The 15,340-nt window shown below is 38.3% G+C and overlaps 1 protein-coding gene across 5 annotated transcripts in view; it reads left to right on the forward strand.

The window, feature by feature from the left end:
• Nucleotides 1-12,504, forward strand: part of MRPS31 (mitochondrial ribosomal protein S31) — a 34,163-nt gene extending 21,659 nt beyond the window's left edge. For 3 of the 5 annotated variants that reach the window (XM_059144131.1, XM_059144135.1, XM_059144132.1), the window contains 2 exons: nucleotides 4,203-4,346; nucleotides 12,204-12,504. In XM_059144131.1, coding sequence (XP_059000114.1) covers nucleotides 4,203-4,346; nucleotides 12,204-12,433 — 374 coding nt within the window. In that variant the 3' untranslated portion in view covers nucleotides 12,434-12,504. Of the gene's footprint in view, nucleotides 1-4,202; nucleotides 4,347-5,157; nucleotides 5,202-6,130; nucleotides 7,619-12,203 lie in introns of those variants that run through there. The other 2 variants (XM_059144134.1, XM_059144133.1) reach the window with 2 other exon arrangements.
• Nucleotides 12,505-15,340: the final 2,836 nt, after the last annotated feature.

The following is a 15,340-nucleotide window of genomic DNA, read 5'->3' on the forward strand; positions in this document are numbered from 1 at the left end:
CAAATAAATAAATAAAATCTTTTAAAAAGGGGGGGGATACGAAATGCGCACACGCGCGCGCGCGCACACACACACACTTAGATGATTCTAACAAGCTACTTGAAAAAAGCACAATAAAATGTGCAGTCATGGAGAGTAGATCACCTCTTCCCTGTTGATGTGGCAGCTGTTACACTTGCATCAAAAAGGAAATTTATTAGGAAAAAAATATACAATGGAAAAAAGACAGTCTCTTCAATAAATGGTGCTGGGAAAATTGGACAGCTAAATATAGAAGAATGAAACTCGACCATTCTCTTACACTGTACACAAAGATAAACTCAAAATGGATAAAAGACCTCAATGTGAGACAGGAATCCATTAGAATCCTAGAGGAGAACATAGGCAGTAACCTCTTCGATATCAGCCACAGCAACTTCTTTCAAGATATGTCTCCAAAGTCAAAGGAAACAAAAGTGAAAATGAACTTTTGGGACTTCATCAAAATCAAAAGCTTCTGCACAGGAAAGGAAACAGTCAACAAAAAAAAGAGGAACCCACAGAATGGGAGAAGATATTTGCAAATGACAGTACACACAAAAGGCTGATATCCAAGGTCTATAAAGAACTTCTCAAACTCAACAGACACAAAAGAGATACTCGTGTCAAAAAATGGGCAGAAGACATGAATAGACACTTCTCCAATGAAGACATACAAATGGCTATCAGACACATGAAAAAATGTTCATCATCACTAGCCATCAGGGAGATTCAAATTAAAACCACATTGAGATACCACCTTATACCAGTTAGAATGGCCAAAATTAGCATGACAGGAAACAGTGTGTGTTGGAGAGGATGTGGAGAGAGGGGAACCCTCTTACTCTGTTGGTGGGAATGCAAGTTGGTGCAGCCACTTTGGAGAACTGTGGAGATTCCTTAAGAAATTAAAAATAGAGCTTTCCTATGACCCTGCAATTGCACTACTGATATTTCCCCCAAGGATATAGATGGAGTGAAAAGAAGGGCCATCTGTACCCCAATGTTTATAGCAGCAGTGGCCACAGTTGCCAAACTGTGGAAAGAACCAAGATGCCCTTCAATGGGCGAATGGATAAGGAAGATGTGGCCCATATACACTATGGAGTATTATGCCTCCATCAGAAAGGATGAATAGGGTGCCTGGGTGGCTCAGTGGATTAAGCCGCTGCCTTCGGCTCAGGTCATGATCCTGAGATCCTGAGATCCTGGGATCGAGTCCCGCATCAGGCTCTCTGTTCAGCAGGGAGCCTGCTTCCCTCTCTCTCTCTCTCTGGCTGCCTCTCTGTCTACTTGTGATTTCTCTCTGTCAAATAAATAAATCTTTAAAAAAAAAAAAAAAAGAAAGGATGAATACCCAACTTTTGTAGCAGCATGGACGGGACTGGAAGAGATTATACTGAATGAAATAAGTCAGGCAGAGAGAGTCAATTACCATATGGTTCCACTTATTTGTGGAGCATAACAAATAACATGGAGGACATAGGGAGATGGAGAGGAGAAGGGACTTGAGGGGAATTGAAAGGGGAGATGAACCATGAGACACTATGGACTCTGAAAAACAATCTGAGGGTTTTGAAGGGGCGGGGGGTGGGAGGTTGAAGGAGCCAGGTGGTGGCTAGTATGGAGAGCATGTATTGCATGGAACACTAGGTGTGGTGTATAAACAATTCTATTATGCTGAAAAATTTAAAAAAGGGGGCATTTATTGTCAGGGCAGCTGCGGTTGTCCACCTAATGAACAGCCAGGAGAGGGACTTGGATTCTTGAAGGAGCCAGCTTGCTTTTTAAAATCAGAAATCCTATTTCTTAAAACTGAAATTAGCTGGCAAGGAAGCACTGCAGTTTTATGTGTTCTATAAAAAATATAAAATGATTATATGCTCATAAGGTAAATTTATTAACATTTACCCTAGGGGGCGCCTGGGTAGTTCAGTTGGTTAAGCATCCCACTCTTGGTTTCAGCTCAGGTCATGATTTCAAGGTTGTGGGATGGAGCCTGATGTGTCCCAAGTTGCAGGGGGTTTGCTTGTCTCCCTCTGTCCCTCCCCCTTTTCTCTCTCTCTCTAGATTAAGTAAGAATAAGTAAGTAAAATTTTTTTAAAAATTCAATGAAGGTACTGTTTTAATAAGTTATACTTGATCGAGTCCAAAGAATGTCTTTTGTTCCCAGTTAAGTGTAATACCAACCGCGTACAAACTTCAATTCGGTTTTTATTCACTGCTGTCTCTCTCCCACTTAAAGTAATGCCTGATGTATAGTTGGCATTCAGTAATTATTTATTGACAGAATGAATGAATTCTTTTGTCCCATGATTCCCACATTTTGCTTCCCTTCAGGTTCATTACTGCTGCAAAGGATGTAGTCATAGACCTTTCTACTAACCTGCAGTAATTTAGAACTGAGAGGCAATATAGCTTAATGGAAGGAATTTTGGCATTTGATAGATGTGGATTATTCAAATTCAGATTCTGTCATACTAACTTTTCTGAGTTTCCCATTCTCCATCTATAAAATAGGGCTAATGCCTACCTCACAAGGATTAAATGAAGTAATGTAATTCAAGTGTCAGGCACAGTGCCAAAACCACAGTTGACATTCGGGACATAGTTGCAGCGGTTAGCAATGACAGTGATGATGGTGGTGATGATTGTGATCACAGAAAAGACATGGGCTGATCATTGCCTACTGAATAAATCTATAAAATGTGACTGATAATTATTTTGCTGTTATGATTTTTTTTTTAAGATTTTATTTATTTATTTAACAGAGAGAGATCACAAGTAGGCAGAGAGGCAGGCAGAGTGAGAGGGTGGAAGCAGGCGCGCTGCCCAGCAGAGAGCCTGATGAGGTGCTCGATCCCAGGACCCTGGGATCATGACCTGAGCCAAAGGCAGAGACTTTAATCCACTGAGCCACCCAGGCGCCCCTGTTATGATTATTCTGTAAATATGGCTAATTAAGCCTAGGTGTGGTCGTTCATGAACTGTCACATACAAGTCTGTGTGTAGACATAGTTTTGTTTTGGGTAAATATCTAGGAGTGAAATTGTATGCTAAATGTATTTTTAACTTTTTAAGGAACTGCCAAACTATTTTTCAAAGAGGTTGTACCATTTTACATTCCCACCAGCAGTGACTGGTGAGAATAGGATTCATTCTTGAAAGATGTCTTCAATTTCCAAAGCAAATAAATAATTGAAATGTGATATGATGGTGGTCATAAGTTAACCTTATATGAACTTACTCATAGAGTTGGTTGTGAGGATGAGATGAACTAATGCATAAAAAGCATTAGCAGAGTAAGTGCTCCTTATCCGTTAGTAGTATCATCATTTTTATGTTAATTTAATTTCTTTGGTCATTAATAGTAGTATATTGTGACTTATCTTGACAGACTAAAAATAAAGATAAAGAGGCTAGACTTTAAATATTAAAGTCACATGTTATGTAAAAAATACATTCATGGGACACCTTGGTGGCTCACTCATTTAAGCATCCAACTCTTGGTTTTGGCGTAGGGCCGTGAGATCCAGCCCTGGTTGGCAGGCTCTGTGCTCAGGGAGAGCTTAAGATTCTCTTCCTACCCCCTTCCTTCTCTTGCACACGTGGTCTCTCCCTTTCTTTCTCTCTCAAATAAATTTTTTTTTTCCCCAGAGATTTTATTTATTTATTTGACGGAAAGAGAGAGACACAGTGAGAGAGGGAACACAAGCAGGGGGAGTGGGAGAGGGAGAAGCAGGCTCCCCACTGAGCAGAGAGCCCAATGTGGGGCTTGATCTCAGAATCCTGAGATCATGCCCTGAGCTGAAGGCAGATGCTTAACCAACTGAGCCACCCAGGGACCCCTAAAATAAATAAATAAATATTTAAAAATATTTACATTCATGAAAATATTCTTAAACAAAATACACATTCCTTCTTCTTTCCAGTAGAGGGGATGGTGAGATTTTAGGGCTTGCTTGCCCAGCAGTGTAGTAAATGCTAAGGCTTGCAGGAATTGTCACTGTAGGATTTTTGTCATCTTCCTTTAGCTTTAGCTCTCAGTGAGTGACCTTTCGTTATATACTGTTTATCTTAATCCTCAGGGCCTAAAATGTATTACTAATTTAGAGTTGATTATATTATTTTAAAAAATAAAGATAAATACATTGACTTGTGATTATTTTGAAATGTTATTATAGAGACAGCACCTTCACTTTGGGACGTGGAATTTGCGAAGCAGTTGGCCATGGTAAATGAACAGCCCCTTCAGAATGGTTTTGCAGAGATGATCCAGTGGACCAAAGAGGGGAAGCTGTGGGAGTTTCCAATTGACAATGAAGCCGGTAAGTTAATTTCAGAGGTTTATAAAATTCCATATGGAGATTAAGTCTGGTTGGTGTTCAGTCATAGAGTCTAGATATTTACATGAATTTCAAAACTTTGTCTCTGTGGTGTCTGAAAAGAAATTTGACCTTTTTTTTTTTTAAGTTAGAATTTCACTTAATTCTGAGTTTGTTTGTTTTTTAAAGATTTTATTTATTTATTTGACAGATAGAGATCACAAGTAGGCAGAGTGACAGGCAGAGAGAGACAGAGGAGGAAGCAGGCTCCCTGCCGAGTAGAGAGCCCGATGTGGGGCTCGATCCCAGGACCCTGGGATCATGACCAGAGCCGAAGGCAGAGGCCTTAACCCACTGAGGTACTCGGGCGCCCCTAATTCTGGTTTTTTTATAAGAAAATTAAAGAAGTAAAACTAGGGGGTGGCAGGGAAGCACAGTTGGTTAAAGGTCCAACTCTTTTATTTTTTTGGAGGGGGGAGAGAAGATTTTACTTATTTATTTGAGAGAGAGAGCACGAGTGGGAGGGGAGGGGCAGAGGGAGAAGCAAACTCCCCGCTGAGCAGGGAGCCTTATGTGGGACTCCCATCCCAGGACTCTGGGATCATGACCTGAACCAAAGGCAGACACTTAAGCGACTGAGCCACCCAGGCGCCCTTAAACGTCCAAGATTGATCTCAGCTCAGGTCTTGAGCTCTGTGTTGGACTCTGCACTGGACATGGAGTCTGTTTTAAAAAAATATTAAAAATTTTAAAAGCAAGTAAAATCATACGATAGAAATGTATCGTGAATTTCTTTTTTTTTTTTTTTTTTAAGATTTTATTTATTTGACAGAGACACAGTGAGAGAGGGAGCATAAGCAGGGGAGTGGGAGAGGGAGAAGCAGGTTTCCTGCCAAGTGGGGAGCCCCATGCGAGGCTCGAACCCAGGACCCTGGGATCATGACCTGAGCCAAAGGCAGATGCCTAATGACTGAACCACCCAGGTGCCCTGTGTCATGAATTTCTATGTGACGTGAAGGTGTTGACTACAAATGATGACAGTTTCCTAATTGCTAAGCAGGAGATTACCTGAAAAATCTTCTCCTACTTTAAATCTTGGGTATGAGATGATATTTTGGTTTTAGAGAACACTACAACTTTTAAGTTTTATGCTGGTTATCTTTTACTCATAAAACTATTGCACTAACGAGATAAAAGGTTCTTGTGCTTAAATGCTACTCAAAGCAAAATTGTTAGAAGACTTCAAGATATTTTGGAACTCTAGCTCCATGCGTAGGTTCTTTGAACTGCTGGATGCTGTGTTACCTACTTTCCTGAAGATTATTCTGGAGATAATACTTCTCCCTCACTCAAAAGGAAAACAGTATTACTATGCAATTTATTTTATGCTTTTTTTTAGGTGTATTTTCAGTTAGAAGAGATTCACTTACTTTTATGGTACCGTTAGCTAGGAAATGTAAACATCGCAGTGAGTCTTAGGAAAATGTAGTCCATATTTTAACCTTTGTAGTAGTATGCTGTCATTGTAACATTTTATTTTTTTATAATCTTTCATTTGTTTGGATTAATAAGTGGAATGGAAGCTTAAGTATCAGAAATATTTTGTCTTATATCTTCATAAATTATTACTTTGTGTAGGAAAACTTTTTAGAGACTGATAAAACCGTTAATAAATTCTGAATATTTTGTGGATTTGTATGGTATATGCAGTCATAAAGGATGCTATGTTGCTGTGTTTCACCTAGTATATATAAAATGTATATTTCTCAAAGTATTATGCTTTCCAGGGGCACCTGGGTGACTCAGTCAGTTAAACATCTGCCTTCAGCTCAGGTCACGATCCCAGAGTCCTAGGATCGAGACCCACATCAGGCTCCCTGATCAGTGGGGAGCCTGCTTCTCCCTCTGCCTCTGCCCTCGCTTCTCTCCCTGCTTGTAGTCGCTCACTCTTGCTCTTTCTTAAGTAGAAAAATAAATAAAATCTTTTAAAAAAAAAAGTTAAAAAAAAAAGTATTATGCTTCCCATACTCTGGTAGGTATCAGGGAAGAGTGACAAAAAAGCCCAAGGACTTTTCAGTTGTGCAAACCAGAGTACAGATCTAGCTGTCTCAGTGATTAGGCATTTGCCTTTGAGAAAACAATTTAACCTCCTGAGGTTAAAAAACCAGATCAGTTTCCTCATCTGGAAAATTAAAGGTACCTCATTGGAAGAATGTAAGAACTAAGGCAAAGTTATTTGAGTTGCTCAGCACAGTTCTTATTGTATAATACATGTAAATAAATGTTAGTTCATGTCCCCTCTGTATGAACACAGAATTTTAAAAGAAAAAAATTAGCAGAATGCAGTATGTGGTATTAAGGGGAAAATTCCGTATTTGATGAAATGTTCATGTTCTGAGTCATCATAATTAAAAATATGGTTCTAAAACACAATATTGAAGTAGAATAACGTGACTTTTTTCTTTTAAGATTTTATTTATTTATTTATTTATTTATTTATGAGAGAGAGAGAAAGAGAGAGAGCGCATGAATGGAGTGAGGGGCAGAAGGAGATTGGGGCTTGATCACAGGATTCTGGGATCATGACCAGAGTGGAAGGCAGACTCTTAACCAACTGAGCCACCCAGATGCCCGAACATGAGACTTTATTTAGGTGAGACAGTGGTTAGGGGTTCAAGTTTTGAGTGAGTTGTATGCTTAATCTCCCTAAGCCTTACTTCCCCTGTCTATAAAATGATGGGAATAAAAATAAAATTTATTCTTCTTCTGAATTCAGGTGATTCTTCTGAAAATCAAGTGAGGTTATACAAGTAAAGCATCATCAATCATCATCATCTCTGTTCCTGCCACAGTATTATGAGAGGGTTTTACTATACTGCAAGGATCTTAAATCTTAAACTGTTAGTGAGGATGTGTATTTTCTAGGAACCACCAAATAGGATAACAGGAAAGTAAGGGTTAGTGTACATTTTCATCAAAAATAAAACACTTCAGGGCGCCTGGGTGGCTCAGTGGGTTAAAACCTCTGCGTTCAACTCAGGTCATGATCCCGGGGTCCTGGGATTGAGCCCCGTGTCGGGCTCTTTGCTCAGTAGGGAGCCTGCTTCCTCCTCTCTCTCTGCCTGCCTCTCTGCCTACTTGTGATCTCTGTCGAAAAAATCTTTAAAAAAAAAACAGTTCATCAAAATCTTGAATGTCCAAACTCCAAAGAAATTTATCTTAAATTTGACCTGGGTTTTGAACAAGTTTAATTTTTACAAAAAGAAAAAAAAACATGTCTTTTGGTCAGGTTAGGGAGATAAATGTGACAAGTTTCCATATACACTTGTACATATTATTGATGCTTCAGGATGGGAAAGGGAGGTATCTCATTTCCAGCTCCTTGAGGCAATTGTTATCAGAATGAAAAACAGGAAAAGAACTGTGGAAACTTTCTCACTTTGATCACTCCCCTCAGTATACAGTTTGGAACTTGAGAATACTTTAAGAGAGTGGCATTAGAATTTGAAGCCTCAACAGTTTAATAATATTCTTCTGTACTTCTTAGTTTTAAATTTTAAGATTAATAAAATGTCATGCTCTCTCTACTAATAGTTAGCTTCATGAAGATTTACTCTGATGCTTTGAGGGAAGTGTTTTATTTTTAGGGGTGGGCCATGCCGGTTTCTGAACATAATACTGAAAATGGCAGAATGACGTGTCCTGTGTTGACAGCTTTACTTTCCAGTGTTGTGTTTTTCATTTATATAAAAAAATTTCAGTGTGTTGTTTTACCACATAAAACATATAAATTATTTTCCATTTTGAAGTAGCTTTTTTCCAGGTTGTTGTTGTCATTTTTAAGAACTGTCCCTTCTGTTTTGGTTTGCCAGCATAGAGATTCGTAAGAGCAGGTAGATGGCATTATTCCCACTTAGATTTTATAGTAGTTATTATATATTGGATTGATGATAAAAGCATCTTTATTTTAGCCTTAACTTTGACTTTAAATTTAATCATGCTTTTACTGCTACACAGATAACAGTCTTGCTCTTGAATATTCTTTAGCCATATATATGCCACCAAAGAAGTGTTAAGTACAGTAAGTTTGGAAATATATTAGTTTTTGATACATAACATGCTACCACCAAAATTAATAAAACAACAACTAACTTACAACTGCTCCTGAATTTATGGGTTTTCTGGCTAGTTCTGGCATCTTAGCTGCAGGTAGTTCCCTCTAGAGCGGCCTGTCTCACATGTCTGGTTGTGGGTGCCGGCTCTTGTCAGGGGAGGTAGAGATAACCGCGTTATCTGTCACGCAACATCTCAAAGACTAACTTGGACTTCTTCACACGACTGTAGTAGAGTTCATAACAGCAAGGAAGAGCAAGTATTGACGTGTAGGTACTTTTCAAGCCTGTGTTTGCACAGTGTTGAGTAATATCCCATTGACCAAAGCAGGTCACTTGCCAACCCTGAATTCAAGGGTTTGAGAAACAGACTCCATTTATGCAAAGAATGACAAAATGACATTGGGAAGGGGACTGTCTAGAAGCATGAGAGTGATACGATTTGTGGCCATTTATGTGTCTACCACCTTGATTTATTTTTTATTTACTTCAATTTTAAATAAAAATAATGTATAGGGGCACCTGGGTGGCTCAGTGGGTTATGCCTCTCTGCCTTTGGCTCAGGTCATAATCTGGGGGTCCTGGGATCAAGCCCTGCGTCAAGCTCTCTGCTTAGCGAGGAGCCTGCTTCCCCCTCTCTCTCTGCCTGCCTCTCTGCCTGTTTGTGATCTCTCTTTCTGTGTCCAATAAATAAATAAAATCTTTAAAAATAAATAAAAATAAAAATAATGTATAGATCTTTAAGTATCCAAATAAATTTTTAAAATCTCTTTCAGTAAATATAAACTAACTCCAAGTGAGTAGAAAGCTTATAAGCTTTTTATTTTGAGATAATTTTAGATTTCCATGCAACTGAAGAGATAATAAATATCCTAGATAGCCTCTACCTATTTTCTCCCAATAGTTAACTTCCTGCAAAACCGAACCGTAGTACAGCCAAGCAATTGGCATTGATACAATTCTCCCAACTGTGTACAGATGGAGAATTGTATCAATACCAATTTAATCTAGTTTTTTTATTTATAATATCTACACCCAACATGGGCTTGAACTCACAACCCCAAGATCAAAATCACATGCTCTACCAGCTGAGCCAGTGAGGCGCCCTACATGTTTAGTTCTGTGTGGTTTGTTTTTGTTTTTGTTTTTTGAAGATTTTACTTATTTGTTCATTTGAGAGAGAGAGAAAGAAAGTGAGAGTGCAGCATGAGCCAGGGGAAGGACAGGAAGAGAGAAAGGGAGAAGGAGACTCCCTGCCCAGGGCTTGGGAGGAGCCTGACACACTGCTTCATCCCAGGGCCCTGAGAAGACCTGAGCGGAAGTCAGACACTTAACCAACTGAGCTACCCAGGGAGCCCCTGCGTGTTTGATTTTTTTAAAGAAGCTTCCAAACTGTTTCCTAGAGTGGCTATGTCATTTTATATTCTCACCAGCAATATGTGAACCATCTGGCTTCTCATTCTCACCAGCATTTGATGTTGTCGCTGTTTTTCTTTTAGATGTGTTTATATTCTGATAGATGTGTATTGATAGCTCATTGTGGTTTTAATCTGCATTTCCCTAATGGGTCGAGAGGTTGACCACATTTTTCTTGTGTGTGTTTGCCATTTATTTATCTTTTTCGGTGAAATGTCTGTTCTTCTTTTTTGCCCATTCTCTAATTGGATTGTTGTTGTTTGCTTGCTTGTTTTTTAAAATATGTTCTAGACCTTTATTAAATCTTTGGTTGCATTGAGGTTCCTGGGTGGCTCAGCCGGTTAAGCATCCGACTGTTGATTGCAGCTCAGGTCATGATCTCAGGGTTGTGAGATCAAGCCCCAATAGGAGGGATCAGGGATCCACTGTTAAAACTTCATTTAACCTTAATTACCTCCTTAAAGGTCCTGTCTCTAAATATAGTCACACTGGGGATTAGGACCTCAACCTATCAATTTTGAAGAGATAAGATTCAGTCCATAACAGGGTCTATTTCTGGGCCATCCCTTTTGTCCCATCAATCTGTGTCTGTCCCTCTGTCAATACCACACTTTTTTTTTTTTTTTAAAGATTTTATTTATTTGATAGAGAGAAATCACAAGTAGACGGAGAGGCAGACAGAGAGAGAGAGGGGGGAAGCAGGCTCCCTGCTGAGCAGAGAGCCCGATGCGGGACTCGACCCCAGGACCCTGAGATCATGACCTGAGCCGAAGGCAGCGGCTTAACCCACTGAGCCACCCAGGTGCCCCAATACCACACTTTTGATGACTGTAGCTGTTTCAGTAAATCTTAGCATTATTGCTCCCATTTTATTCTTCTCTTTCAAGATTGTTTTAATATTCTAGGACTTATGCCTTTCCATATAAATTTTAGATTAAATTTGTTGGCAAAACCTTACTGAGATTTGGATAGGAACTAGTGTTGGTTTTGTTGATCTTCTCTATTTTTTTATTTTCAATTTTACTGATGTTGGGTGTTATCTTTATTATTTCCTTCCTTTGCTTGCTTTAGAATATTTTGCTCTTTTGCTAGTTCTTGAGGTGGGAACTTAGGTTATTGATTGAGACTTTTCCTCTTCGTCTGTATTAATTTAGTGCTATATGTATCCCTTGTAGCACTGCATTAGCCATGTCCCACAAATTTTAATTTGTTGTGTTTTCATTTTCATTCAATTCTGATTTTTTTTTTAAGAATATTGCTTGATCTTTAACTGTTTCCTATTGTCTTTCTGTTACTGATTTCTAGTGTGATTCCATTATGATCTGAGCATGTACTGTGTATTACTCCACTTATTTTAAATGTGTTGCGGTTTGTGACCCAAGATGTGGTCCAGCTAGGTGAATGCTCCATGAACTCCTGAAAAGATTTTGTTTTCTGAAATAGTTTGGTGGAGTGTTTGTAGACGTCAGTTTGATAATGTCAGTTGTTGTTCAGTTCTTCTTGGCTAATTTTCTAATTCAGATGTTTTTCTTTCTCCCTAGTAATTTTTTTTTTGTTTTGCTCTGAAGTCTGTTTTGTCTGATAATCATATAACCACTCATGCTTGCTTTTTTAAAAAAAATTAATGTTAACAAGATGCATTTTTCTCCATCCTTTTATTTTCAATCTTCTGATTTTGTGTTTGAAGTGAGTTTCTTATAAAAACCATATCATTGGATGCATGATTTTATATTCACTCTACAATCTTTGTCTTTTGATTGGTGTATTTAGACCATTTACATCTGAAGTAATTATTGATTTGTTAGGACTTAAGTCTCCAATTTTATTACTTGTTTTCTTTTCATTTTCTCTATTTCTCATTACATTTTGGGGGGGCTCCCTGTGAGCTGCTTGAACATGTTTTAAGATTCTATTTTGTTTTATTTATATAATTTTTTTTGTAGTTTGTGTAGTTTTCTTAGTGGTTGCTGTAGAATTGAAGTTTTTATTAGCAGTAACTGCTGCTACACTTTGAACATTTATAATACGCATCATAATGTGAACATGTATAATGAACATTTATAATGTGCTAGGCATTATAAGAATTTTATAAGCTTTGTATCTATGTAATCTTTACAGAAACCCCATGAAGAAGGTTCTATTTTAATCTTCATTTTATACCTGAAAACTGATGCTTAGAGAAGTTAATTAATTTGCCCAGTTACACAGTTGTTAAATTGGTGGGCAAACCTAAGTCTAACTCCAAAGTTGATGGCTTTAACTGTAGTAGTCATTAGTGCTAATTTTGCAATAAAGATTTTACTTCAAAACTGTATTTTATCTCATTTCCTAGGTTTTGATGATGATGGTTCTGAATTTCATGAACATGTATTTCTGGATAAACACCTGAAAGATTTTCCAAAACAAGGACCAATTCGCCACTTCATGGAGCTGGTGACCTGTGGCCTTTCCAAAAACCCATACCTGAGTGTTAAACAAAAGATTGAACACATAGAGTGGTTTAGAAATTACTTTAATGAAAAACAAGACATTCTAAAAGAAAGTGGGATACGGCTTAATTGAAGACCATGGAAATTCTTATTTCAAGCTGTTGGTGATGGATATTAAAACTAAATAAAATGATTTTACTAGAAGTTTTCCTATATTGTGTTAATTGTGTACATTTGATTTGAATGGTATATAGTGGTAACTGAAGAATATTCTTGCATCAAGAAAAGTTGTCAGTATTTACAGATTCAACTGGTAATTTTTTTTTTTTTTAAGATTTTATTTTTATTGATTTCACAGTGCAACAGTGAGAGAGGGCAGGGGAAGTGGGAGAGGGAGAAGCAGGGAGCCCAATGGAGGCCTCGATCCCAGGACCCTGGGATCATGACCTGAGCCGAAGGCACCAGACACTTAACAACTGAGCCACCCAGGCGCTCCATCAACTGGTAATTCGTAACAAGAAGAATATCTTAGAATTACTACAAGTTTAAGACAACTTCTTTTTCTTTTCAGTGACTGTACGTCTTTGAAATACAATTATTAGCCACATATCTGATGACATCAGAGTGCTCTAACAGTTGAGATGGTTTATAGACGGGTTTATATGCACTGACTGTGTATATTTTTATTTATATATCTTTATATATTTCACCCTTAATTAATTACCCTCATCTAAGTCTGGGTCATGAACAAGAAGTAACCTTGTAGAGATAAGTGGCTTATTCTAACCCCTCTAGTCCTTTAGGTCTTTGTACCAAAGTTAGAACTATTTATTTTCCATTACGGTGCTTAGCAGTGTGACTCAAATTCATACAACTCAAAGGAAGAAAGATTCTAAAAAACTCAAAACTAGAATTTAGTTTGTAGTGGTCGTACACTAGTAGTGTTTTAGGCTCCCGGCATAAGCAAATGGAAATTCTATGAAGGAACCCATCATCGACTCAGAATTCAAATTACAAAACACATAAACAAAACAGTGTGATTGGGCACGAGCAGAAGCAGACTCATAAAGTCTTTAAATGTTAAGCTTGGGGCACCTGGGTAGCTCAGTCAGTTAAGTGTCCAACTCTTGATTTTGGCTCAGGTCATGAGATCGAACCCTGTGCCTGGCTCTGTCTTGAGTGTGGAACCTGCTCTCTCTCAAATAAATAAATAAGTATTGGACTTATCATATACTATGAACTAAATGTAAGAGAGAGTAAAATATAGAGCAGGAGATAATAAAAGTTACTAGATAGTGGGAAACAAAAATTTAAGGAGTCTTAACAACAGATTAGACACAAAGGTTGACCTAAAGAAATCCATGTGGGGGCACCTGGGTGGTTCAGTAAATTAAGCATCCAACTCTTGATCTCAGCTCAGGTCTTGATCTTAGGGTCAACAGTGTTGAACCTTCCAGCTTTCTGCTCAGCGGGGAGCCTGCTTCCTCCCCTCTCTCTCTCTCTCTCTCTCTCTCTCTGCCTGCCTCTTGGCCTACTTGTGATCTCTATCTTTCAAATAAATAAATAAATAAAATCTTTAAAGAAAAAACAAAGTGTTAAACCTACTTAACCCACTGAGCCACCCAGGCGCCCCAAGAGTGTTGAATGTTCTTTAAAAAAAAAAAAAAAAGTGCCTAGTGTGAAACCTACTTAAAGAAAAACCCATATGTAGTGGAGATAAGAAAAGAGAAAAGAAATTTGAAAGACAGGTAAAGATTGATACAAGAAGGTAACATTTGTTAGGCACCTGGCTGGCTCAGTTTGTAGAGCATGTGACACTTGAACTCATGACGCTTGAACTCAGAGCCATGAGTTCAAGTCGCATGTTGGGCATGGAGAACTACTTTAAAAAAGGTTTTTTTAAAAGAAGGTAACATGGGTGCCTGGGTGGCTCAGTGGGTTAAGCCACTGCCTTCGGCTCAGGTCATGATCTCAGAGTCCTGGGATCAAGTCTGGCATCGGGCTCTCTGCTCAGCAGGGAGCCTGCTTCCTCCTCTCTCTCTCTCTGCCTGCCTCTCTGCCTACTTGTGATCTCTCTCTGTCAAATAAATAAATAAAATCTTTTAAATAAATAAATAAGTAAATAAATAAATAAAAGAAGGTAACATTTGTGCAATCAGATTTCCAGAAGGATAGAAGAAGAAATGGGACAGAAGCTATCTGAATATTTGAGGAGTTTTTATGGTTTATGAAAGACATCAATTCACAGACAGTAATCTCTTGCTCTTACATATAAACTGTACCCAACAACAACAAAATACATTCTTTACTAGTACATGGGGACATCTGAAATTTTTCGAGTATTTAGTTCATTTATTTTTAATCATAGTTACTGATGTATTTGGATTTATTTTTACTAGCTTCTTTTGTGTACCCTTTGTATGCTTTGTTGCCTTCATTTTGGTTATTTTTTCTCATGCCATACTAGTGGAAGAGAGGGATAAAACATAAAATATCTTAAAAATAAGGGCTAAGCGGTACTTGGGTGGCTCAGTTGGTTAAGCATCTGCCTTCGGTTCAGGTCATGATCTCAGGGTCTTGAGTCTCACATCAAGCTTTCTGCTCAGCAGGGAGCCTGCTTCTCCCTCTCTCTCTACCCCTCCCTGCCCCCACCCATGCTCTTTCTCTAATAAATAAAATCTTTATTAAAAAGTGAGGGTTAGGGGCGCCTGGGTGGCTCAGTGGGTTAAAGCCTCTGCCTTCAGCTCGGGTCATGATCCCAGGGTCCTAGGATCGAGCCCCACATCGGGCTCTCTGCTCAGCAGGGAACCTGCTTCCTCCTCTCTCTCTGCCTACTTGTGATCTCTGTCTGCCAAATAAATAAATAAAATCTTTAAAAAAAAAAAAGTGAGGGTTAAATACATTTGTTAGATAAAAGTAATTGCTAGCAGCAGACCATAAAAATCCTAAAGATGTGCTTTAACTGAAAAGGACATAATCCCACATTTTAGGTATGAAATATAAGAAAAAATAGCAAAGTGATAAATATCTAAGTTAATTA

Source organism: Mustela lutreola, chromosome 13 (genome assembly GCF_030435805.1).
Source record: "Mustela lutreola isolate mMusLut2 chromosome 13, mMusLut2.pri, whole genome shotgun sequence".
Taxonomy (NCBI): Eukaryota; Metazoa; Chordata; class Mammalia; order Carnivora; family Mustelidae; genus Mustela; species Mustela lutreola.